The following is a 24,566-nucleotide window of genomic DNA, read 5'->3' on the forward strand; positions in this document are numbered from 1 at the left end:
TCGCCTGTCCTCAGAGCCCCTCTGATCCCTCCCAGTGTCTACTGCCATCGTGGTCCAGCAGCAGACAACCCTGGGCTGAATAAGGAAACACCGCACACGGACTGGCATGTCAATCCAGAGAGGTTTTATCCAAGTTGCTGACAGCCTCAGTTTGCTAACCCAATTGACCTTGTGCTCCCTTTAGTATATAAAGCAGCGTTCCTCCGCCATCCCAGCCTACCGTGCCTTCCCTGGCCAGGGTACAAGTGTACCACCCACCATCTGCCATGGCTTCCCGTGACATCAGGAGAACCAGCATCCTCACCCACAGCTCTACCCTTTATACTCCAGCAGTGGTCGTCTCGCAGGAGCCAGAGGATGCTGGCTGCCCACCACCACCTCCATCACACCTTTCCCAGGCTGATCTTTTCCTCCTTGGCCTTTCCCACCCATGGCTTTTCTCACCTGTCTTTAAGGCTGGCCCGCACCCCTTTGCAGCATGAGGTTGCCCCCAAATCCACGGGACGGGAGGAATGGGGTTGGGGATGTGGTGGTGGGTGCTCTGGCCAGTCATGAGTCTGCTGGTGTCCCCCCCCGCTAAAAAAAAACAACAGAGAAAAAGAGTATCAGTTCTTGGGAGGGGGTGGGGGATCACAAAAAATTGGTATTTCCGAGGGATGGGGGAATGGCGTGGCCAGGGGCTGCTCTGGGGCTCAGTCGGTTTGGCAATTGCTTTGTCCCACAAACCAGACTAAAAAGCAGATTTTACCCCCAAAATACAAACAGAGGAAAGAGGAAACAGCCTGTAACAAGGTAGGATGCCTTCACGCGAGATCTACACGTCTCCCTCATCCCAGAGGCCCCTCTCTCCCCCAGGGACCAGAAGATTAGCACCAAATCTGTGTTTGGGGGGGGGTGGGGGGGTGGGGTGGAATTAAGAGAATTTATTTCCTTTCCAAGGAGGAAAATTCTGACACTTCATGGAAAGCCGAGGGGGCACGCGTGCATGTGATCCACAACTGGATGTCGCTGTTAGTCAAAGGTTTTTATTTTTTATGAAAAAATAGAAAATTTAATATCTTACACTACAAAAAAAAACATGTACACAAACAAAATGCACAGAGAGCATCCAAGGGGCGGGGGGGGAGGGGGGAGGAATAAATACAGCAATGCTACAGTCTCCTATGAGTTAAAATGCCGATGCAAGCAGCTGAGATGGATGCTGCAGCTGTGGCAGTGCTGGATGCACCACCTCCCACCCTACCTGCCCTAAGGAATTACAATAAAGGATTGGAAACTAAGCATTACTCTTAAGACTGCTACTGATGTATCTTACATACGCCTTAACGACTAATTTCAAGACCACAGCAGCCCAAGGAGTCACAATTCCTTGACCACGGGGACTTTCTACATTATATTCAACACTGAATAGACCAAAAGAATTTTTACCTTTATTTTTTGTTCTTCTCGCTGTTAACATATAGAAGGAATAAATAAAATTTTAAATTGAATTTTTTTTTTCCCCTTTAAAATCAGTCTTCCATTTTTATGCTCAGGTGATTTTTCCAAATGGTAGCTACACAATGAAAGGGGGGTCAGTCTATGCAAGCCATGCTTGGGGACACTTCCTTCTCCCAAAATGAAAAACTATATCAAAAAGAGCCTCTTCACCCCCCAAGACCTTTTGAAATACCTTCCTTGCAATAAGCAGCAAAATATACTGGAAACAAAGTGTTCGTTGGACCAGCAGCAGCAGTAGCGAGCTGGAAAAGCAAAGCGCTCAGACTTACCATAGGCAGGAAACCCACCCACAGCCCTTACAAAGAGCATAACCAGTAAAATATTACTGTCATCTTGTTCTGCTGCACCCCAATATATACAATCACGCCCAAAATATAGAGTACTGGCAGTTCTTGGATGGGAACTGAAAACCTCTGTTGTCTCTGGAATGTGCCTGTGGACATAGAAGCTGTAACTTTTGGACCCTACTCACCAAAACACATTTTACTTTTAGCTGAGACAAAGCCTATTATACAGAGATCTGTAGCAAGAAGAGCTCTTGAAATAAATAGAAAAGGTTATTTATTTATTTATTTATTGGAGGAACTGAGAAGAGGTGCCCTATTTACAAATGCAGTCTGGCTTAAGAACAGTTTGTTTTCCACTAGTTCATATGAAGGTTACTCCAGCATCTGGTATGCATCCCAGCCATACCGCATACACCTTTAAAACCCCACAAATGGTGAAAAGGTTTTTTTTCTGTTAAAAGTCCATGAAAAAAGACCAAATCCAACTCCTCCCACAGAGCCCACAGGTAAGGAATGAGCAGAGATGGCAGGCAGAAAATGCTGCATATTTGCTAATAGCATCTCTCTTGGTGCGGCCGATGGACGCGGATGGCAACCGAATGATTCCTCCTGATGAAACAAGTTGTTTCTGTCCTCCTAAGGGTTATTTTCCCAAGTGCTGCAGGCAGGGAGGCACAAATAATCCCAAGACTGTTCTGCTGACAGCTCTAATAATCTTATTTATTATATGACAAATCTCTTTTATGCACCAAAATTGTTATGTCTTGATTCCTCCCTCCCTGCCTTTTTGTGGTCCGGTGACTGCCAAAATGAAACAACAGGATGAGCAATGACACCGTCAAGATTTGTCAGACCTCACCACGGCTCCTCTCCCTCCTATTTCTCTCGATTCCCAAGGAGCGTGGCAGCAGCTCGCAGAGGAGTAGGAGGTGGCCATTTCAAAACAGGCAAATATTGCCTGAAGAAGCCCTGCTGAAAGGAAGCAAGCCCTGCTGATAAGAAAAAACGAAAACAAACCAACCCTTCCCCTTCTCTTTAGAAACCCTTCTTTGTATCAAATCTCATCCAAGGGCTTGGGGGAAATGGAAGACAGACCTTTGAAACAGCTGAAGGTGGCATTCGACTCCTGCTTCTGCAAGATGTGAAGGACATACTTCAGCACTGGATGAGCTCCTCGGGCTCGGCTCTGCAGTGCTGGGGATGAAGGGAGCTGTGGCAAGTCAGTATGTCGATGTTACCACTAAGGATGGATGCTACAAGATGCTACCCAACATCTAAGGAAGCAATATGTCTACACAAACAGCAAACACTTGCCATCTGCTTAGCCATTTTTAAATCCTTATCTTTACCAAAGCCTTCACAAAAAAAAAAAAAAAAGCCCAACCTATGAATACCAAATTAACAGCACTGATTAATCTTATCTCCAACAAAAGGAGGAGGACAGCCCCAAACTGTTTCTTGGTGGGATTCCCAGGGGATCGGGTTGCCCTCAGGTCCTTCTGAAAACAGCAGCTGTGAGCTCTAATGAACACACTGAACCCCAGTTACAACCAAGTGCTGACCCAAGCCGTGCCAGCCCCAGATGGAATGGACCTTCTCACCCATGGGATGCCACCACTGTGACCACACTGGACTGCTCTGCTGTTCCCTCCTCTCTGTGCTCTGCCCCAAAGTGGCCAGGTCCATAGCCAAATCGAAAATGCCCACAGAGACAACCTGGGACAGGACGGTTCCCAAAGTAAGCCCACCACCACCATTTTGGGCAAAATACTGCAAAACCTCCATGCTGGATGACCACAGGCTTGCCTCCAGACTGCACACCAAGACTTAATCCCCGTAATGAGAAGAGGAACAGCAAAATCCCTTCCAGTTAAAACCACCTCATGGTTTCTCTCCTGGGCTCCAGGGACAGGGGTGAGGGCTGCACTGGGTGACAGCTATGGGGCTGAAATGCCAGTGCCAAGGCAATCCCACTCTATCTTTGAGCAGGACTCATACACACAACAACTGATGCCACGTTGTCACTGGAGGCCACCGAGAACCAGATGTTTTTACATTTCTTCTTCTGTACGTCCCCAGTGGGACAGTGGAAAGGAAGAGGGTGACATCTTTTAGTTAAGTAGACTCCTTCTACCTCATAAACAATCAAAACTACTGAAGGCTTTATATGTTGCTCAAACCAAACAGCAGTGAAAATACAAAGCATAGCGGTAACACAAAAGGGAGGCAAAATAAAGCAAAGGGGAGGGAAAAAAAAGAACAAACCAAGGAAAGAGCCCCAATCTTGTACCTGATGCATAGCAAACTGTACAGTATATACATCTTCATCATGTATTATCCTCCCAGAAGAGCAAACGAAAAGAACTTGGTAACACAGAGGGAGGAAAAAAAATATACACCCTGTATTGTATTTGCCATGGAGCAAGCAACACGTTTATACACTAGTCTCTATAACTTAATGCTGTGTAACAGCATTTTTTTTCTTTTCTTTAGATTTACAAAACAAAATATCTATTGAGAAATAATCTAATCATATTGCTCTTCAATACACTTCTGTAGACAAGTAAGACTCGAAGTTAAACTTCAGTAAACCGCAGCTTTTGGGAGCCCACAAACAGCTATAAAACTCCTCCACTCAAGTCAGTCCTTGGAAGTATTACCATGTGCTGCTGTAATTCAGTATATAAAGGTGCTATATATATATATATATATATATATCCCATGTACAGACAACGTGTGGTGGGAAGGCTTGTCGTCATCATTGCTGAAGCTTAAGAGACGGGTTAACCTCACGTACAGCAGATTCGTTTCCATGTTCCATGCATCTTACATTTACTTCATGAAAATGAGGACACAAATAGGAAGAAAAGGAAAACTTTAGTCAAACACTGCTTTAGAAACACTGCGGCAGAGGCCAACATCCTTCAGTTATAGAAACAACTGAATTTCCCTTTTTATCTTTTCTTTTTTTTTTAGTCAAAATAAATCTCAGGGCTAGTGTACAAAGTGCAGGACCGACCCACTTGAGGAAGCGACTTTAAAATCAAGTTACAATGGCACCATCCCGTTCACCAACTGGACCTTCATCTCTTGAAGGCTGTTCATTATCTTCTTCTGGTGACCAACAAGTGTCACTCCCAGCCGTCTCAAGTCCCTGTGGGAGAAAGCAGACGTTGGTTCCAGGGACCGCTCAGGCACATGCCGCCGCGCACACCACGCGCCGCACGCGCTGATGCTGCTGCCAGTGCCTACCTCTTACCATTGGTGGCTCCCAGAGCCAAATTTAGTTGGCAAGTTTGATTTTCCCCATTTGTTTTTTTAATTTGTTAATGGCTGACAGCATCTCGGAGAAGTGACGTGATTTGACCGAGATCACCTCGCTGGCCAAGGAGAAAAGCTGGACAGCAAAGCGTCAGCATCACCTTTGGCCAAGGAGTCTGCTAGGCGTGAAAAGTCCTATTTCCAAGAGAAAAGCCATGTAAGAAAGCCTGCGTTGCAGTTTTCTCTTCTCCTGGGAGAGGCTGGTATTTGATCTCAGACACGAACAGTGAAGAGTGAGGTCAATCCATGCTTCCTTCCTCTTCGGACTAGGCAAAGCCAAAGATACATAAACCATAATCCTAGAGCCAGCTCCTACAGAGGGCTGAACGGCAAAAGCCTTGAGCATGGCCACCACCCTAATGACCCCCTGAAGTCAACAGGAATTGGCAACACAGCTCCCCTCTGGGCTTTTGCAAACCATCCCATAAACCCACATTTGATTTTTTGGGGGGTGAATTCTACAAGCCAAAGGCATTTGTGTTGAGTCTGTCTACTGGGCTGCCATTACAGGAAAGCTGTAAAATAAGATAGTTTATGTGAAGTGCAGGATTAGGAGGAAAGACTCTTTTCTCAGAAGCTCAGCACTCTAAAATTTAGGTGTATAGATGAAGGTAATCACCAAGGTTCATGCTGATGGCATGAAAAAGGCACCTCCAGGGGACAAGTTATCCCATCCAAAGACAGGAGTGGGACAAGTTGTCCCCTGGACATACTACAGCAGGACCTTGGGTGGTCAGATTCAATGACACATCTAAAGCTAGGTAAGGCCACGGATTACAGTAGAGTATAATTGTAGAGATTTCTTTCTGGGGGAAAAGTGTTAACAAAGAAATTGTAGGAATAAAAGCTCAGAACAAGCATCAAGACAGGTGCATCCATTTTCCAACACAAGACACAGAGACCATCAGAGAAGCAGTTTGACTTAGAGGAGACGTGGTATTTTGTCTGAAGACTTCCACTAGAGAAATATCAGCCCCTTGCTTTCTACCTGCAGGCTGGACTGAATAAAGGATGTTTTCAAAGTAGGGCTCTACAGCCTTGCCAATACAGGCATGAATCCCAGAGCTGCTGACACCCTGAGTGCAAGTCTTTTAGGAGAAAGCTCTCCACTGAAAAGCCAGTGGGACATGACCTCGAATATGTAGGTGCTTTTTGGAAACCACACTGGTGGGGCCGGCACGTGCAAGGGCTGGGGATTGCCAGCGACACCTGGAAGCCCAACCATCACCTGAGATATATTGCAAACCTGGCCTACAACTCACAGCATGGCTACATGCTGCACTGCAGGTGATCATGTGCAATGACCACCAAAACACTTTCATGTAACGTTGTGTGAGCTACCCATGGAGGTGTAACTCTCTCAGCAGTTTCACATCCTGGACAGAGACTCCTGTGCGAATACAACCAACCATCCATGTCCAAAAATTACAAAGATGAACACTGCTTTGAATAAAAAGCAATCCTGAGTGAAGGTTGATACGTTAACACATACGCTGGTTGAAGCCAAAAGCTAGATCCGTTGCTCTCCAAGGATTGTCACGCTTTCAGCCTTCTGATTTGGAAAATACCAGATTTTCTGCTCCAGGCTAAACACTTCATTTCATTATTGTACCCTTTTTCAGCAATGCATCTTGCCGATGCATAGGGGAAATCATAATGTAAGGGGCACGGAGCAAGGGAGGTCAATGAGACACATCAGCAACGCTCCTTACCTGGCAGAGAAAAGGCTGCAGCATCTGCAAAAGGTGTCTACCTTCTCAGGGGGACATGCTTTCATTTCTGCCTCCACTGAATTGTGAAACTAGTTCAGCAAGCCATCTTAATAATGAAGGAAAATGTAGTAATGCTATTGTTACATGCAATTTATTTTATGTACACAGCACAGTTGGAAGTTCACACCAAAGATCAAAAAACCCCCCAAACCCAACCCAGTATAGGACCTGATTTTTAAAAGAGCCAACATCCATCTTCCCCCTGCTGAGTGCTGCTCTGCTGGCACTTTTTGAAAATTCAGCTTTCTTTTTTTTTCCCCCAGGTATCTAAAGTGCAAGCTGAGCTCTTTTGAAAATCCAGCACTACATGTTTCACAGATGTATCATGTCTGATACTCTTGCATGTTATGCAGAAAAAATAGCCTGAAACTATGAGAAAGGCATGTACATCTTGGCGTTTCACACGCAGCTCCATCAGTCTAATAAAAAAAACTCTACTCACTACACAACTTCTTTTTTACCCTTATAGTACCCCCGTAACTCAGTATCCTTGAGGAGCGCCTTACTGATTTACAAGAAAGAAAGAAGAAAAAGGAGTTTCTGGTTTCAATCCATTAACTGCTCGCCAGGAGATCCAGTCTATTTTTTTTGAATGTCAAATCCTCTTGGATATGGAGCCACGGGCCAAAAGCACAGGGACTCCTCAGAAAGGGGAAGAAAACTACCGTGGGGTCTTTCACCTCCACAAAGACAGACCAGAAGACAACAGCTCCAGAGCCAGATGCTCACCTAGTATAAAATCAGCAGCTTTATTCAAAAGCCACCTCGTACGTTGCAAAGCCAGCAACAAAACTTTCCAAAAACCGCCTAGAGAATGCAGGAGCTTTAATTCCCATTTTTCAAGCGTAACTTACAGCACGTTGCACGCTCCTGCGCATCCAGTGCTGAAGGGCTTAAAGTGGTGTAAAGCAGAAGCCAATTTTAAACAAAATTGGGTGCACAAACCAGCTGGTTTTGGGACAAAAAAAATCAACTTCTGTGCCAAAGGGCTGCAAAACAACTGTTCTCAAGCTCCAGTCCAGAGCTGCTTGGCTCACGTTACCGCAGCCAACCGGTAATTTCACTGGGCTCAGCTCCGCAGAGATGTGCATGGGTATCTACTGGGGCTTTGCAACAGAAATGTGCAATTCCCTGCAAGAAAAGGCACAACTAAGACCCAGGGGCAAACGACACTTGCAATCAGGATCCAGGCTGCAACTTGCCATGCAGGTGACCTGATCCCCAGTGTTGGGTTTTGTGTGCACTGCTGCGGCAGCGGCAGGGGTGCTCCCCGCGGCCGTGGAGATATGTGCACCCATGTGCTGTGGTGTCTCCCTGCTTCAAAATACTTGATGGCCCCAGCAATGAGGCAACTTTTATTTTTGTTTCAGGGGGAAGTCTCCCCTTTTCACTTCTCTTTCATTCACATAGGGCTGAAAATGGAAACAAGCAGGAATTTGAATCACTTGCCGAGTGAGTCAGCACTAAAAGGCTGACTTAAGTTGATGATAAAGCCAAGGAAATAAAGGGGAAAATTGGTGTCGGCTCATCCCAAACAGCCTGTATACAGCTGCACGTATGCTGCTTTCTTACCACCGCCTTGCATGAAAGCCCAGCTGCAGCGTGCCAGGGACAACACGATATCCCCTTCCCTGCAATGTCCTCCATTTGCAAAGGTTGAATTCATGGTCTTCACGTTGTAAGAAATATATTTAAAACACTTTATTTACAAACAGAACTACTTATATACCATGGACCAGTTTGTCAAACACAGTGTAGACTAGGACTGGATTGCCACATAAAATACAAGCCCCCTCACCAGCCGGTTAGTCATGCAAGCAAAAGGGCCAGGTTCCTGAAAGATCTCCGTGGCTGGCAGCCGTCAACCTACCACAGATATTTTGTATGTCATCTCCCATGCAGGCCAGATTTCACCACTCTTCTTCACATGGTGTAACTCTACAATTGCCCGTGCAGACTAGGACTACTCACGGAGTTAGTTAGTTGTCAGTTTGAATGAGGGGAAAGAAGAAGAACCTCAAAGACCTTCAGAAGACGCTAAAGAGAGAGGAATCCACTTGCTAGGGACTTTTGCATGAAATGAGGACTTAAAAAAAATTTTTTTTTTTAAGAGTTCATCTGCTCTTATTAATTATTCCCATCTTACTTGATTACGAGATGAGAACTGGTTTGTTCAGAAGCAGATGTAGTATCACAATCTCAGGACTGAGACTTCAGGTTAAGAATAAGCATCTAGAGCAGGTGAACTCTTAAATGCTCTTCATCCAGTATAACTTTTAATAAATAATTTGTTTTATTTTATTTTAGAAGAAAAAAAAATACACAATGCAAAGCAACACAGCACATACTATTACAAATATTCAGAGCTCTTAATCTAATAACAAACAGCAGGGTGTCCTGAGATTCAGTGAGTACAGATCTTTCAAAAGGTGGAAGTTTGTAGTCCACAGGGTTAGTAATAGGTCCAGTCAAGGGTCAGACTGAAACTCATGTCATGGATCTATCTATTCTTGAGTATTGTCCTGGTAAAGTTATTCTTGCAGTGGATTGAAAGAGCTCCAGACACACTCAAAGTCACTAGGTGGTCCACAAGTTTAAAGAGCAGGTCTGGTCCACTGGAAAGGTTGCCTTCAAGTCTGATATCCAGTTGGAAAGAGGGGGTGGAGGATGAGGCTCCACTTTTCACAAGGTGATTCGTCCCTTTGCAAGAATTAGAGCTAAATGTAGAAATCACTCTTTGTTTGAACACATACAATTTCAGGTCTTTGCTTAAGCAGGCAGAGCTCAGGACTTGGGGCGATATTCACCGGTTTTAGCTTTTTAATCTTTTGCTTTCAGAAATTTGTCACTAATACTACTCTTTCTGGAATAAATACATCAAGCCGTCGGTTTGAAAGAAGCAGGGTGGTAATCAGGATTTTGCTTTGCTTGCCAAGGGGGATTTAAAAAAAATGCTGAACATCTACCATCTCAACCAGGTCCTGTAAAGAGGCCACAAGCTGGGCACCCACAGTCACCAGTCCCGTCAGCGTTATGGTCAACCCCTCCCACAGTGCTAGTAATTTTTTTTTCAGTAGATTTTAGGAATTCTTTACATTCATCTTTCCCCCCCCCGCCTTTTCTGGCAGCGATTATCCCGTTCTCCTTTCTCCATCTAATTTCCACATCTGTCTCCTATGCAGTTTGAATTCGGGGAAGATCATTTTGGATGGTATTTGAAGGCAACCTCTTAAATTGTAGAGAATGTTTTACTGATGGCATTTGGGGAAAGCAAGCTACTTTCAGATGTTCAGATCATCTTTTCGCCCGATCCCCCCAAGTCCCAGCTCTGGAATATACTGAACAGTTGCCTCTATTAAAAATGACAAGGAACATTTAACCTGAATTCTCCTTTGCAGAGTACAAAATGTTTTGTTGTTCCCTTTTACAGAGAGAAAAAAATGAAAACCAGAAACCCCCAATATATTAACCTTTAAAGAACTTTGCTTGTTCCGGTGTTTATTTTCTGGAGAACCCATGACAGTCTCAGCTGACCCCACCCAGGAGCCATTTCTCTCCCTTAACTTTGTTGATTTTAAGGGCAATCTGCCAGTTTACATCAGTCTGAGCACAGGGTTCAGGTCTTCAACACAGAATACTTTTCCTCTCAAGCCACTATGATGGTTTCTCCTTTTTTAACAGCTGAGAAGCTGGTCTTTTGTCTTTTTTTACTGTATCTCAGAGGGATAAGAGAAGTCTTGATTTGGATGGCTGGTTGGCTTTTTAATGAACCTTCCACAGTTTTTCCCACAAACAGACCTGAGTGGGGTCAAGCCTTCTTGCTAAGCCACCACTGCAACTCGAAGGTATGTGGGCTGAGCTGTTCAAGAATCCAGCCTGACTCATGCAAGCATCTCTGTCCAAGGCAGATTGGGGTGGGGGGGGATTTATTTGCTGACATGGATAACTATCTAGTTGGAGTTAGTTTCAACTGAACTGCAGGATAGATTCATGAAATGTCTCCTTTCAGCTTAAAAAAAAACCCACAAAACAAACCCCAGAGGCTCCCCAGGCTTCCAGGCATCAGCTCCTCTGCACTGCTCTGCTGCTGTAAAAGCCCAGAAGAAAGCTGAAGCTGAGCAGCTTAGACACGTTGTTTCCACTGGGGCTAGTAAAGGACCAGAGTAGGATGACAGTTGTGCTATAGAGAACAGACTGGGACCTGGTGAAGGGGGCCTTAGAGGTGTTTTGCAGCTGGTAAGGGTCAGAGCGTCTCTGGCAGCTAAAATCTTATTTAAAGACTTTTAAACCAACTTGCCTTTCTGGCTAGAACTGTACATATAATGGACTTCTTGGTTCACTGCCAAATGGAAAAACCATTTTGAAGTACTTTTTGGGTAGCCTGAGAAGATTTTGGGGTATATTTTTGAAATTTTTGGAATACCAAAGAGTAAATATAGGGAAGTATTTAAATTTTTAAGTCAAATTAAGGAGATAATTTCACAATGTGAAATGTTGCACTCAAGAAAATGGAAGGTTAGGAATAGTTTTGTCAGCGGTATGTGATGCTAAGACTGTGTCAGCACAGAAGGATGTTAAGACTGTTTAAAGCTACATGAGTAAGTGAACTTCTAATTTACTGTAAAAAATGACCATTAATTTGGGCTCAAACTCAACATTTTCTCTGACCCAAACCAATGCACTTCACTTCTGAGCATTTCTTTTGGAGCTCTTGAAATTCCATAAAATTCTAAAGAGGAATGAACTGGAAGCTTTTGTGAAACCCAATTTTCTTCTTTGATATGACTAATTCAGCCAAACAGCAACAAGTCTGTGATATATTTTAGACAATCTGCATTTTCTACCAGAACTTCCTCTGATTATAAGATTGAGGTGGCACAGTACAGGGTAATGCTCCAACGTTTTCCTTTTCTCTAAAATTACTGCCTCATCCTATCCCTCATCTTCCCACTCACCATCTTGCTAGGTCTTTCTGCCATGTGGACTCTTGACCACCTGGCGATCAACCTCTTGGTCAACATTTGTAGATCACCAGTCTAAATGGAGACCCAAAGCCTGGTGTTTCTGGGCACTGCCATGTCAGATGAGTAGGTAAGGAACCATGGAGTCCTCAAAAGCCAAAGTAACATGGTATGTAATTGCAGGACTAGGCTGGGAAACTGCGTGTAAGAGTCTCAGGCACCCAAAAAGGATCTACGTAGAAATCCATGCACCCTAGCTCAGGGTTTTAACATGAATGCCTGAAGATAGACTGGATGAGTCCAGGTGGAAGAGACAAATATTGGTGATATGAGTGGAGCAAATAAAGTCTGAGTGAGAGCAGATATGCTCCTGCACTCCCTCCATGCATGTAGCGCAAAATTGAACTCTATTATAGAGATTTACTGACCTGCATCACATGCAAAGGACCTCCTACCCTGTATGGTGAGCTCCACAGCAAGACCTGTGGTAGACAGGAGAAATCCTGTGGTTCTATGGGGTATGGGGATTTTTCTTGTTTTATTCCTAATCCTCAGCCCTGATTCTGTATGTGCACTGGCAATCTGCATGTGGTTGGAGCAGCCACAACCTTCTCCAAAGCAGCACAGAGCATAATCCTTCCCATTCTGCCTTAACACCTGCAGTAAACTAAGCTCAAATTAACCCAGCTAGAAAGGCAGGCTTTGGGGCGAGCTTGAGTAAGCGGCAGGAGGAAAGTACAGATGTAATTACACAAGCAGGCAATTAAAGATGGAGCATAACAAATCAGCAGCCCCGAGGCATTTACCAAGTCATTTGAGTGCTGTCACCCCAACTGAGTCATACCCACCTGCAAAAACCAAGGGCACATTCAGAAGAGTCTCAGCCAGGGAGCCTGTCCCCTAGAGCTGTGGGTTTGCTGATGCTCTTCTGGCATCAGCTGTATCTATGCTTATTTCTGTCGATGTTGAATACTATTTCCATGCTTTACTGGGCTTGACTGTCTGCTTGGTTATGTCCAGATCAACTGTGTGTGAAGCCAGTATACCTCAGCGGGGACGCTAGCTCCTATGCATTTACTAGTAGGGTGGGGTTTTTTATTTGTTAGTAACCCCAAATAATTAACTGCTATTATGTTGAGAGGACGGCCTGGCAATTATTCAAATTCAAGCGTTAATTTCTGTGAGTAAAGGAGCCAAAGTACTGGCTGCCAATGTAGTGACTGTAAGTTTTAGTCTTGCCTGCACTTGTTATCATCAATACAGATGCTAAAAAAGAAACTGCTGACTGCAAACAAAGGGTAATGCTTTCCCTTTCCGCAGCCTCATCCCTACATATTTTTGAATGGTTTGTCTTCCCCCTCTCTGCAATTCCAACAAACGAGGTGAAAATGATCTGGGCACTACTCACTCTAGGGTCACCTGAGCCACAGCATCCATCGAACTGTATCCATTCTCCATGAAGATCTCCGTGTATCGGCCCATTTTGATGGCTTCCAGCCACTCACCCACCGACCTGTAGGCACCGCTCCCGACTGGACTGTGCTCTACCAACAGATTTGATACTCTAAAGACAAGTAAAAACAAAGCAGCAAACAGAATCAGTATCAAGATGTACCCAACGTGACTCAGTTCCTCACATTTTTATATGGTAAAGATGATTCTTCATTGTGTTTTCAGTGATTGCTGCAGCCTAAATCCTCCCAGCAGGCCTGATAGGCAATGCATCAAACATACCACCTCACCTGTAATTTCACCACTTTTGAGTTAGTTCCTGCCATTTCTGGTCCTCACTGCAAGCAGAAAGAGGAGGAGAGGACTAGCATCCATCCCTGTTACCTCTCGCCCACAAGCAGGCTCCTCTTCTATCAGGCTCCCCCAGTCACTCTTACATTAAAGTCTTCAGTTTCACTCCTCCCACTCTGTTTTCCTCCTCCTCCTTTAAATCTCATAATTAACTTAAGACAGCCCAGAGCCTGGAAGCCAAAACCCAAATTACATTTCCCAGCAGTGGCCATCAATGGCAGGCTGCTGTTAACACTTCAGGGGCTGTTCCCGCAGAGTCAGGCGGGGATTTCGGATGCAGGCATCATCTGATGAGCCCTGCAGAGAGCAGCAATGCTCCAACCATGCTCCAGCCCTGAAACAGAGGTAGACTCCTGCTCCCATACCCTCGCTCAAGACCTCGCCGCAGCCATTGCTACCTGCTCGTTATGCCACGCACGGAAGAAGCAATTCAGGCAAATAATAACTCTTCACCGCAGCAGAAACACCAATACAGTACCTGGCACAAGTGACCTGTGCTGCGTACAGGTCCACCACCCTACTAATGATGCGCAGAGAGCAAAGGGGGCTTGTCCAAGGTCAGCCAGAAAAGAAAGCGGATTTGTCCCCTGCTTTGTAAACCAGGACATACAGCTAGCATAAGCCTTGCATAAAGATTATTACCCACAGGTAAAAAAAAACACGTTTTCTGGGTCAGACTCTGACAGTGAGAATTACACTTAAAAGACTCTCAACTGGAAGGAGAGCTGGGGTATTATATTATTATAGGACTTCAGGAATCTTCATATATTTTATGAGCACATTAGTATTATTTGTTTATTTAATAGCAATGCTGAAGGGTCCAATAAAATGTGAATACTTGCAGTACCAAGAACATAATGGCTTCCCATAACATTTTATACACATGAGGAATTCAAAACTCCTAAGTAATCATAATGAGAAGTGGATTTTCATCACTAATGTCAGGAGGTACCTACTGGTATGCACATGCTGTAATGTAGAGAGTGACTTCCTCCTTTATTTGCATTAATGAGAATTTCCATAAAGAATACATTACATATATAAAAAAATCCTTTACAGCTGCTGTATGTTGAAATTATGATTCATATGGAATTACTATGGTCTGGGCATGGCAATCTGTGATTATAGAAACACAGTCCCAAAGCCTGGCTGTTCAGGTGCTCCATCCACATCAAAAATACCCACAGCAACTCTGAAAAGGAAAGGTTTGGAATTGCATGGACCTGTTCATGGAATAAAACATCAGCAAAGTGCTTAGCAGCTCAGAGAAATGGTTTGCTGCCTATTTTCCTCTCTTCTGGCATAACAGTTTGATATGTATGAAAGACTGCATGAACCACCGCATAACAGGCCTGGAAGATAACTGTTCTGAACTTAAAATAAAAGAGAAATGTTTTTTATGCTATCATAAACCTTTTCCTGCAGGTTTGCTGGGACTGACATTACATCTAATTGCTAATAAGAGTAATTTCTTCTTCAGATGATAAATGATGCATGTAAAATAGCCCAAGAAATCAGACCTATCTTGTATTTAGAAATTAACAGAGATTTCATGTTTCTTTTCTTCCAGTGCATGAGATGCCATGTGTGGGGACATGCCAGCAAGGGGATGTGAAGTCCAGCTACAACAGGTGAGATGGGCCACATGCAGCTGTGCCCAGAAGGTGCGGAGACGGATGGGTCTAAGCTCACAATAGCGCCTCTGCTTTGGTCCACACCACCAGTCTAATCTCATCTTACATTCCTGTGGCAGTACACCCCGCCCCCCCATCCCGCCAGCAGGAAACAAAACTTCTCCAGGAAGGGAGAAGGGGAAGGAAACCTTGGAGGCTGCAGGTTGAAATTTGAACTGGCCAACTGAGATGCGCCAGGTACACCGAGGTGACCCTCCTAGCCATTAGAATTAAATGACCACAGGTCAGATTCGACAAGGCTATTATAAACGGGGTCCCGCCAGAGGACACGCTGGAATCAGTCCTCCTCGGAGCAGCGGGTCTGCAGTCGGGGACTCCCCCTCGGGTCGGGGCATCGCCCGAGGTAACTCCTCGAGGGAGAGAGCCCTCAGCTTTTAGGGGAGTGATATGTGCGTTTTGAGCCATCACTTTAAATCTTGGGCATTCTTAAGTCGGCCGTGTAGTATTAATTCTCTTTACATCGTTGAGCCTGTGGTTTTATAAAATGTTACCGGACTTCTAACTAACTTTTGCTGAAGAATAAATCTGAGTTTTAACACCTGTTGGATTTGGTTAGTCGTGCATCCGTAACAATTCCTCTCATTCCTGTCCAAGGAAAACAATGTGTCTTTTTTAAATTCATCTAAGACTAAGCTTTTCTGAAGGGTCTCTTCCAGTGTTAATCAGGGGAAGTCCACTGCCACCAGTGAAGCAGCGATGATTTATATTCATCACTCCTTCATGACCTTGCAAGGAACCGAGTGATTAGCAACACAGATGGCTCAGAAATAATACTTGTGTGCTTAGAGTAAAAAAGAAAAAGCCTCTCCAAGACTGCAGTATGGTGGAGACCTCAATACTAAAACTCACTAAAAAATATTAAACTCTCTTTCCCCAAGTGCAGCTTTATTTCTTGAGTGTATTTACCTTACTTGTAGCAGTGTAGCTATTCAGATTCATGTTTAACTGCACATTGGCTGCTCTATTCACTTAATGTGGTTTTAGCCAATGGTTTGTGTACAGCTCTTTGGGAACCAGAGATCCTCCGGCTATTACCAAGATTGTCAGAACTGGCAGTGGCAGCTAGCATGTCTGGGAATAGTTGTGGGAGGATGCACTTGGACATCTGTGAGCTTTGCACTCCTAAGAGTTTCCCCCAAGAGACGCTCTTCATTTGTATTACCAAGATAAAGTCAACAGGCAGATAATTTGAGCAGCATTTACTATCTACTTCATGGACTCAAGTCTTGCCCTCTCTAACCTTGGGGTAGAGCAGAGGTAGCTTTATCATAGACTATAAATACCACTGAAACTCCCGTTTCTGAAAGACAGGCCACAGTAGTGTTCTTTGTGGCAGCAGCACTGCATTTACAGAGTAACTGAATTGCTCACTTGCCTGCCAATTTCAACAGAAAAAGTTGATTTGGGAAAACTCCCCTGGATATAATGAAGCTGGAGGAACATCCACCTGTGGGCATGCACAGGCTAAATAATAAGTGGTAATTCAACCCCAGGGGCCAAGTATTCAGACAAAGATCTCGCTCTGAGAAATGGCTCTGGCCTGAGTTTGTACCTGCTCGATGCATTAACCAACGTCTTCAAGCTGCTTGGGTTACGGATGAGCTTGTCCAACATGCTGACAATTTCGTCAAACTTGGGCCTGCTGTTGCGGTCTTTCTGCCAGCAGTCGAGCATTAGCTGGTAGAGAGCAGCAGGGCAGTCCATGGGACTTGGCAGGCGATAGCCTTCCTCCACGGCTTTAATCACCTACGGGAGACAAAACACGAGGTTGATGGGTTGCTTTTTTCCTCTCGCCTTTTTCCCAAATGCAAATTGACTTAAACAGAGGACTTTTGGACCAGCTAAGTGTTCACGTAAAATCCCCCCCCACTCCGCACACAAGAAGCAAACCCAGTAAACCCCACTATCTTTCATATTTTCTATGGGATGGGTTGAATAACTTAATTTTTCATCACTGCAAAATGAATCTAGAAAGCCAAGGCACTGCTGCAACCAGGTGGCCAGATTGCCAGGTTGTACTTGTTCAAAGCTCAGCTGAGGTCTGTAGGTTATGTACTGGGAAACACCTAGAGCCTACCCTAAGTCCATGAAAAGCAGCCTATGGGGCTTTCTGGCATCTTCTTGGAGTGCAGTGATTTTGTTTATTCAGATGTTGGCTTCTTTTTAAATGAAAAGGCATGTGCTAGACCACAAATTTGTATTACAGTAATAAAAGTCTGACTGTATTTCAAAAGAGACTTTGAATGCTAATTGATGGATGGATTCAAGGCAGAGGCAGAACAACCATCTCGTATATCATTCAATACTGTCTGGGTCTAGTCGTTTCTTAGTGTGGCCACATTTCTGCCAGGAATTTAAAATGTCAGCCCAAGAGTATGTAAATTAAAACCAGGGGAGGGTTGTTGCACTGATTTCAAATACAAACCATCTATGGTTCTATATCTAAAACAGGTGATATGCACATGTGCTGCCTGCCCTCTCAAAAGGCAGAAATTAATAAAAGGGGGCAGAATTGAAGAAAGCGACTTGTTTTCCCCAGTTTGGGGCAGATTTACAGCAGGGCTCCAAGCCCAGCAGTTCCCATTTTGAACCATTACAATTTTCAGGAGAATGCAGCTCGTGTTTCAAGCCGCAAGGGTCTGTGACCACGCCAGGAGAGTCCCAGTGGCCCATCTTCACACCCTCTGCTCCCAAGACTCCTCGACCAAAAGGAGCTGGAAGCAGCTATTTGCTATGTGGAAAACCACAGCGCTTCACTGTTGGACTCGAAGGACTGCCTCAGATGCCATTCATTCTAGGCACCATCTCGTAATTTGAAAACATCCTGTGTTTAAAAAGAAGGGTCTGTGGTTAGCATGGAAGTTGTTGTCTTGATCTTTAGTCCCTTTACGAGCAGTACAGGAAGAGCTGTGTCAGGCTGGCATTGCATTTCAGAAGGTTCTGAAATTCAGGACCGTATGGTTCACTTTCAAATTGTCCTCCACAGGGCTTTTTGCCAAGTGGAATAGTCCCAGGAATGAGCTGGGCTGGCTGAGCAGCACTAGCAGGAACCTCAAACTCCCTAAAGACGTACATAGTAGAGAAGAAGTTAGGTAAGGCTGTGTAATCTTCTCTGAGGGTAGTGAGCACATCTGAAGATCCGGCCCACAGCACCTGCAGTCCTTTTGCACCCATCTAAGATTTCATCTGTCGGTGGAGCAGTTGCACCACTCTCTACCCAACCTGCGCTTGCAAAGCAATCTCTTCTATGGCCTGACTTTTGCTCGCAGCATCAAAAACCAGCCTCACCACACTATGCTATCTGCACTGTCTGTTCTTTGCATCATGCTTTTCAGCTGGTCCCCGATACCAAATTTGCAGCTGCCCTATAAAAAAAGCCTCAGCGTGGCACAGCCACGAGAATGTTATTTGCTGTGTCCGCATCTATATTTATAACAATAACGGATCATCCTCCAGCTGTAGCAGAAAGAAAATAGTAGCAAGACAGGGAGCAGACCATCTGGCACCAGCTCAGAATATCAGAACTACATCTGCAATGGGGTTATGCATGTTTGATATTCCTGGCAGCAACATCACAATCAATAGCGTTAACTCAATTTACGGGATGTCGTTCATTCTGGCGATACGATGTAAATGGTATCAAAATACTGCGAGAAGCTAGACGCCGAAATACACTCTTGCATCTGAAGGTGCTTTGGGGTCTGGCAATAAGAGGAGCAAAAGAATGAAACAGCAAAGATCGCGTCACTTGTAGCCACCACAACACTTAGAAAATAAGAAAATGGCACATCGCCATTCCACTCATTGGTGCGTACTGCTTTGTAAGACTTGAAGAGCTAAAATTTGCACCTATAAGGAGGCATTTTTGTCCCTGTTCCTCTTCTGGACAAGCACTACTCACAGATTGAGGTGACTGAACTGCATGTTTGAGAGAGGACGATTTGGGATGGTCTATTCCACTAAACCAAAGCAACACTTTTAGCTCTGTGTTTTCATAAAACCACCAGTCTGAAGGCTAAAAAGCAACCACTGTGATCATTTAGCTTAGCAACCTGTGTAACACAGGCCACAAAATTCCTCTCAACAATTCCTGCATCAGTCTTATCTTGTGGTCGAGTCAAAGCATATTTTTAGAAGGCCATCCAGAAACCAGCATGACTTTAAAATGTGGTTTGTAGCCTTTGCAGTTACAGTGCTGCCTGCCCTACGGCACTGCACCTCCTTTAAAGCCATCCATCTGTAACATGGTGAGAATCGTTTTGCTCATCACCAACCATGCTTGCAAATGATGTGCTTTAATTACAAGCCATGCAACAAGAAACTCTTGTGCAACGGAGTCCAATTCATGTGGGCAGAGCCCCCTGGTCCTCCGCATGAAAGCCAACACTCTCTAACACCACTGATTCTTCTGCCAGCACAAGCAGGGGAGGAAAGAGGAAGAGGAGGCCTTCAGAAGGTGAAGGAGGAAGGCATAAATCGCATGAGAAACATGCCACTGCACTCAACTAAGTTTCCTAGGCCACCACCACCCAGGCACTTGCCACCTGCACATAGACAGAGAGTTAACCCAAACAAAGCCTGAGCAGGAACCAATGGTCATAAACATCTCACCAGTCCTCTGCTTTCTGCTGCTAAAGAAATCAGTCCCCTATCTGCTTCTTCTCAGGCAAGTGTGAAATTCATCCTGTGACCCACAGTGCATGGAGGCATTTGGGCTTTTTGGAACAGTTGTGCAAAGTGTGGATGTTCATAGTGTTACGATCCAGACAAGGGACTCCCCCTGGCCACAGAGCATTATTTCACTGGCACCAGCCTGAATCTTAAGTCTGGCGTTTACTGAACAACATCTGTGCTATGCTGGTGAATCAGCATTAAAGATAGTTACAGTGCTCAGTGTGACTGAAAAAGCTTGGCTCTCAATTGCTGCATTCTCTGCACAGGCTATAGAAGAAAGTCTCTGTATTTGATTGAGATAAATCCCTGCGTAGATACATGCTGTTTTACCAAACTCCCGGCAAACGTGACAGCCTCAGCCGCAGAAGCGGTGGGCATTCATGCTAAACAACGCGCTCATCTCCCTGGCAAGAAGCATGGCATGACCGTCTCAAAGGTACCGCTCGTTTCCACGCCTGGACTCGAAGCGAGATGAGACAGCAGCTCAGTGTGACAGGTAGTAACATCCACTGATGGCAAAGGCCCGCAGACAAAACACAGGAGAAACAGACTGCTCAGCCAGAGCCTTTGCTGCCAGCAAAACGGCAGAAAGTCACAGGGACAGGGACGCTGCTCAAAAAAAGAAAAAAAGGATGAAACATCAGGTATTGTGACCCACAGCGGAGCAAGGACTTGCTTGCTTTGACCAGCCGGCAGCATCATCTCCGCAGGCAGCAGGGCTGCAGAGGTGAAGTGGGAAGGATGAGGAATGACTCCGTTTGCCACACGCAGAGTGGTGCTTTTCCCCTCCCATTGCAGAGCTGCTTTGGGGGCCCCGCATGCCTCATGGTGACCCTGACCTCATGTACTAGCTGGCATCCTCAGAGACCTCCACACAACGTGGTTTGCAGAGATGTGAAGAGGAAGGAGAAGCCTAGAAAATCTAGCAAACCCAGGCTTAAATTCTTTTAGCCATAGACAAGGACAGATGTTTATGGTGAGCTCAGGGTAGAAGGTAGCCCTGCAGTAGGATCAAGAGATCCTTACACAGGCTGGGATCAGAGCTGCAGTCAGAAGGGAGACAGTATCCCCAGGCATCTCCCTGTTTGGAGATGCTTCAGAGGGTGGCCTTGAGGTCAGAGGGTCAAGGGGGACTGGGGTCCAGGAGCAAGGGGACACAACTTGTACAGTGCTGTACAAATGAACCATGAGAGCTTGCATTAGCACAGACTTGCAAGATGTTCACAACAGGAGCAGAACTATGCTCTCGAGATCAGCAACGCGAGGGCAACCGAGACACAGCTCTCTGGACTGCCATCAATAGATCAAATCACCCAGCTTTTGTGCAGGGAAATAAAGCCCTTACCATGACTCTCTTGAGCTTCTGCTTTACATGGCAGCAGGGGTTTGGACACACAATTGAAATGCTGCCAGTTTATCAGCATCTATCCCCTAGCAGACCTTTGTCATTAAGCAGAGGAGGGACAGGCTCCAGCTCTAACAGCATTAGTGAAGCTCCAGCGGTCTGCTGGGGGAAGCAGGCTTGTCTCTGTGTAGACACATTTCCCTCTGCGCACAGCCTGTTCTGGGCTGCTGCTGCTGCTGCAAAAAAAGCATCAAACGGGAGGATCATTTTTGTCTGGCATGGGAGAGCAAAGCCATTTTTACAGCAGCTCTCCTGTCCCCATCCTGCCTCTCTGATTGCAGAATGAATGCCGAGCCCTCAAAGTCCCATCACGCGGCAGCTCTCGCACGTGCTTACATCTTGGTTTGTCATCTCCCAGTAAGGCCTCTCGCCGTAGGACATCACCTCCCACATCACGATGCCGTAGCTCCAGACATCGCTGGCCGATGTGAATTTACGGAAGGCGATTGCTTCAGGTGCTGTCCATCGGATGGGGATCTTCCCTCCCTAGAAGGAAAAGGAAAAAAACCCTCAAAAAGCAGATTGCAGAGGAGGGCAGAGAACATGCAAAAGAGGACAAAACAGCACTTCTTAGAGCACTAAGGGATGTTATTTTCTCTCTGGAAAGAGACATCGAATTTTAAAGTAAATCTGTTTGACAGCATGGGGCCCCTTTCCACATTATCTCAGCCCATAAGCATTTGTAGGCTGCCTACTAATTGGCTGTCCTGAAGGTTTGTTGTTTGAATGCTGTTTGAATGCTGGGACATGTATAGGATCAACATCTCAATTATGTTGCACGGGTTGGTAGGGGAATACAGTTCCTCCATTTCCGAGAGCAAGCGGGGGAGGAACAGACAGCTCTGAAGCTGAGGAAGACTTTGATCTAACGAGGGCTTCATGCAAATTGCTGCGGAAGTAATGCCCTTTTTTCTTTCTTTTTTTTTTTTTTTTTAATGCAGTCCTGATCGTGCAGAGATCTGCGTAGCAGGCACAGAAATCTGTGTGTGCAAAGACCAGCCTACTTGGCCTCTGCTGTGGGACTGAAAATGATGCTACAGCTGTCAAATGTGCTTTGCTGTTTCCTTTTCCCCTTTCTACCATTTTAGAAATCAAACTTCAGACCAGCTCTGAGAAGGAAGGGGGGAGGGAAAGGAGAGTTCGGATTAAGGAATACTTTTCTCATTGGGTTTAAAGAGTTGTCTCCCTTGATTTATATCAAAATATATTTTACTGTGAAGTCCCTTCCTCCCAGTGTTGAGCTAAATATTGGAAAGTCTCCCTGAATGCCCCCTAACAGTGTTTGTAATTGGAAAAAGGTAGAATTTGGAACACATCTTCAAAGCAAATTTTTAAAAGTCCCTTCTTCCAGTAATTATTTATTCACAGGCTTATCAGCGCATGCCTTAAGTGAGGGGCCAGATTCTCAGCAGAGCCAATTAGCACATGGCAGCACGTTGCAGCCGCAGCAGGGCTGGCTGAGAGCCCTCCACCTTGCAGGGAGGCTCTGGTCCAGCCGTGCGCTGAGTCCCGTCGCGGGGTCTGTGACTGCCAGGAGCTGAAAGGCCTTTCCCAGATCTCCACGGGAACTGGGAACGTGGCCCAAAGAGCTCCCACCACCCGTAAAACAATACCCTTGGAAAAACATGCTAACAGGACATGTCCAAGAGTGCCAATCACTGCCATGAATATTGGAGGCTCTCTCCAAGCCTGTGCTGCTGAGGATGGGTCCTGTCCACACCCTCTCTGCAGTGCTGGGGCCACGTGGCCTTGCACTGGGATGGGTAGGCTGATGCCCTGAAAGGATGGATCAAGCATGGAAAGGCACAGAGCACTGAGGCTGGAGACACTCTTTCTCAGGTTGGGGGAAATCACCTTCAACAGGGTAACGTTGAGGGCAATGTGCATCATTTGCAATGGGCATTACATGCTTACCAATGTTTTAAAAGGGTCAAATTGTCCAGAAGACCATATCTTACATCTCTGCATGGGTGCCTAAGCAAAGCACTAGCTCTTGTTCTTTCTTCCCTTTGGTATTCACCAAAGAGGACAGAATAGAGCTGGAAGGGCAGCACCTTTGCAAATTTTGCTATTTGACTCAGGTGCCCAACATGAACTTAAAAGTTATTAGTTAAGTTCTGCCTTATTTGGCCATCCCCACTACAAAGTTACAGGCATTTACAAAATTAATCTGATAATAATTAACTGGTAACACCTGGCCAAATGCTCGTGCACAGCTTAGAGGCTCTGGATTTGTAGAAACCTCTTTGCTAGAGAGCCTGAATGCCAAAATGTGGCAGGGAATACATTTTTCTTGAGGTCATCCGTTCAGTATCGTCATAACTCACCCTGGTTGTGTACGCTGCTTCGGGGTCATCTTCCAGGACTCTGGAGAGGCCGAAGTCTGACACCTTGCAGACTAAGTTGCTGTTGATTAGGATATTTCTGGCGGCCAGATCTCTGTGTACGTAACCCATGTCAGACAGGTACTTCATTCCTGATGCGATGCCTCGCAGCATCCCGACCAGCTGAATGACTGTGAACTGCCCATCGTTCTTCTGCAAAAGGAAGGAGACATTTGATCAGCTGAGAGTCTCCGCACCCTCAGCATTGTGTGTGCATGTGTAAAAATGCAAAGGCAAGTCTCCAAGGAAGAAAAACAGGGAAATTAATAATTCATTACTCTCATGCTCTGACCATGAAGCTTTTCAAAGTTTCACTGTTTGGATTAGGATCTCTAGAGACAAACCTAAGGAAATGTAGTTCTCTTCACTGGAGATCAAGGAGAGAGCTATGTCCCCTGGTGACTGATAAAGAGACCGCAACTGGGAGTGAACACATGTAGTTATGTGTATAAAGGCACCAGGGTGGGCTGTCTCCTAGTCAGCCAACTGAATGGCACCAGGTTGCACAGAGATCCTACCTGCAGAGGTCTACATGTGAATATCTGGGGTTAGGAGGTCTTCCCCACGTTGCCACACTGCATTTCTAACCACTTCCCCTATCCTCCCTTCTCTAGCTCTTACATTTCATGGAAAAACTCTGACATGTCTGGGGTTTGCCATGATACAGTATGGATGTGCTCTTGAAACACATCAAATTTTGGAGGATAAGTTAATCATTTCCACGCAGCAGACTGCCTTCTAAAATAAACATAATATCCTCCAATT

The 24,566-nt window shown here is 45.3% G+C and overlaps 1 protein-coding gene and 1 long non-coding RNA gene across 13 annotated transcripts in view; both read right to left on the reverse strand.

Moving 5' to 3' along the window:
- The window catches only part of LOC138685102 (uncharacterized), a 466,921-nt gene that overhangs the window by 74,936 nt on the left and 367,419 nt on the right, over positions 1-24,566 (reverse strand). The gene's annotated exons all lie outside the window — the stretch shown is intronic.
- EPHA5 (EPH receptor A5) overlaps positions 1,004-24,566 on the reverse strand; it is a 203,818-nt gene continuing 180,255 nt past the window's right edge. For 5 of the 12 annotated variants that reach the window (XM_069782205.1, XM_069782196.1, XM_069782261.1 and 2 more), the window contains 5 exons: positions 23,745-23,954; positions 21,754-21,903; positions 16,891-17,084; positions 13,250-13,405; positions 1,004-4,941 (listed from right to left, as the gene is read on the reverse strand). In XM_069782205.1, the coding sequence (XP_069638306.1) occupies positions 4,836-4,941; positions 13,250-13,405; positions 16,891-17,084; positions 21,754-21,903; positions 23,745-23,954 (816 nt within the window). In that variant the 3' untranslated portion in view covers positions 1,004-4,835. Of the gene's footprint in view, positions 4,942-5,121; positions 6,927-6,955; positions 9,598-13,249; positions 13,406-16,890; positions 17,085-21,753; positions 21,904-23,744; positions 23,955-24,566 lie in introns of those variants that run through there. The other 7 variants (XM_069782174.1, XM_069782164.1, XM_069782188.1 and 4 more) reach the window with 3 other exon arrangements.

This window comes from Haliaeetus albicilla, chromosome 1 (genome assembly GCF_947461875.1).
Source record: "Haliaeetus albicilla chromosome 1, bHalAlb1.1, whole genome shotgun sequence".
NCBI lineage: Eukaryota > Metazoa > Chordata > Aves > Accipitriformes > Accipitridae > Haliaeetus > Haliaeetus albicilla.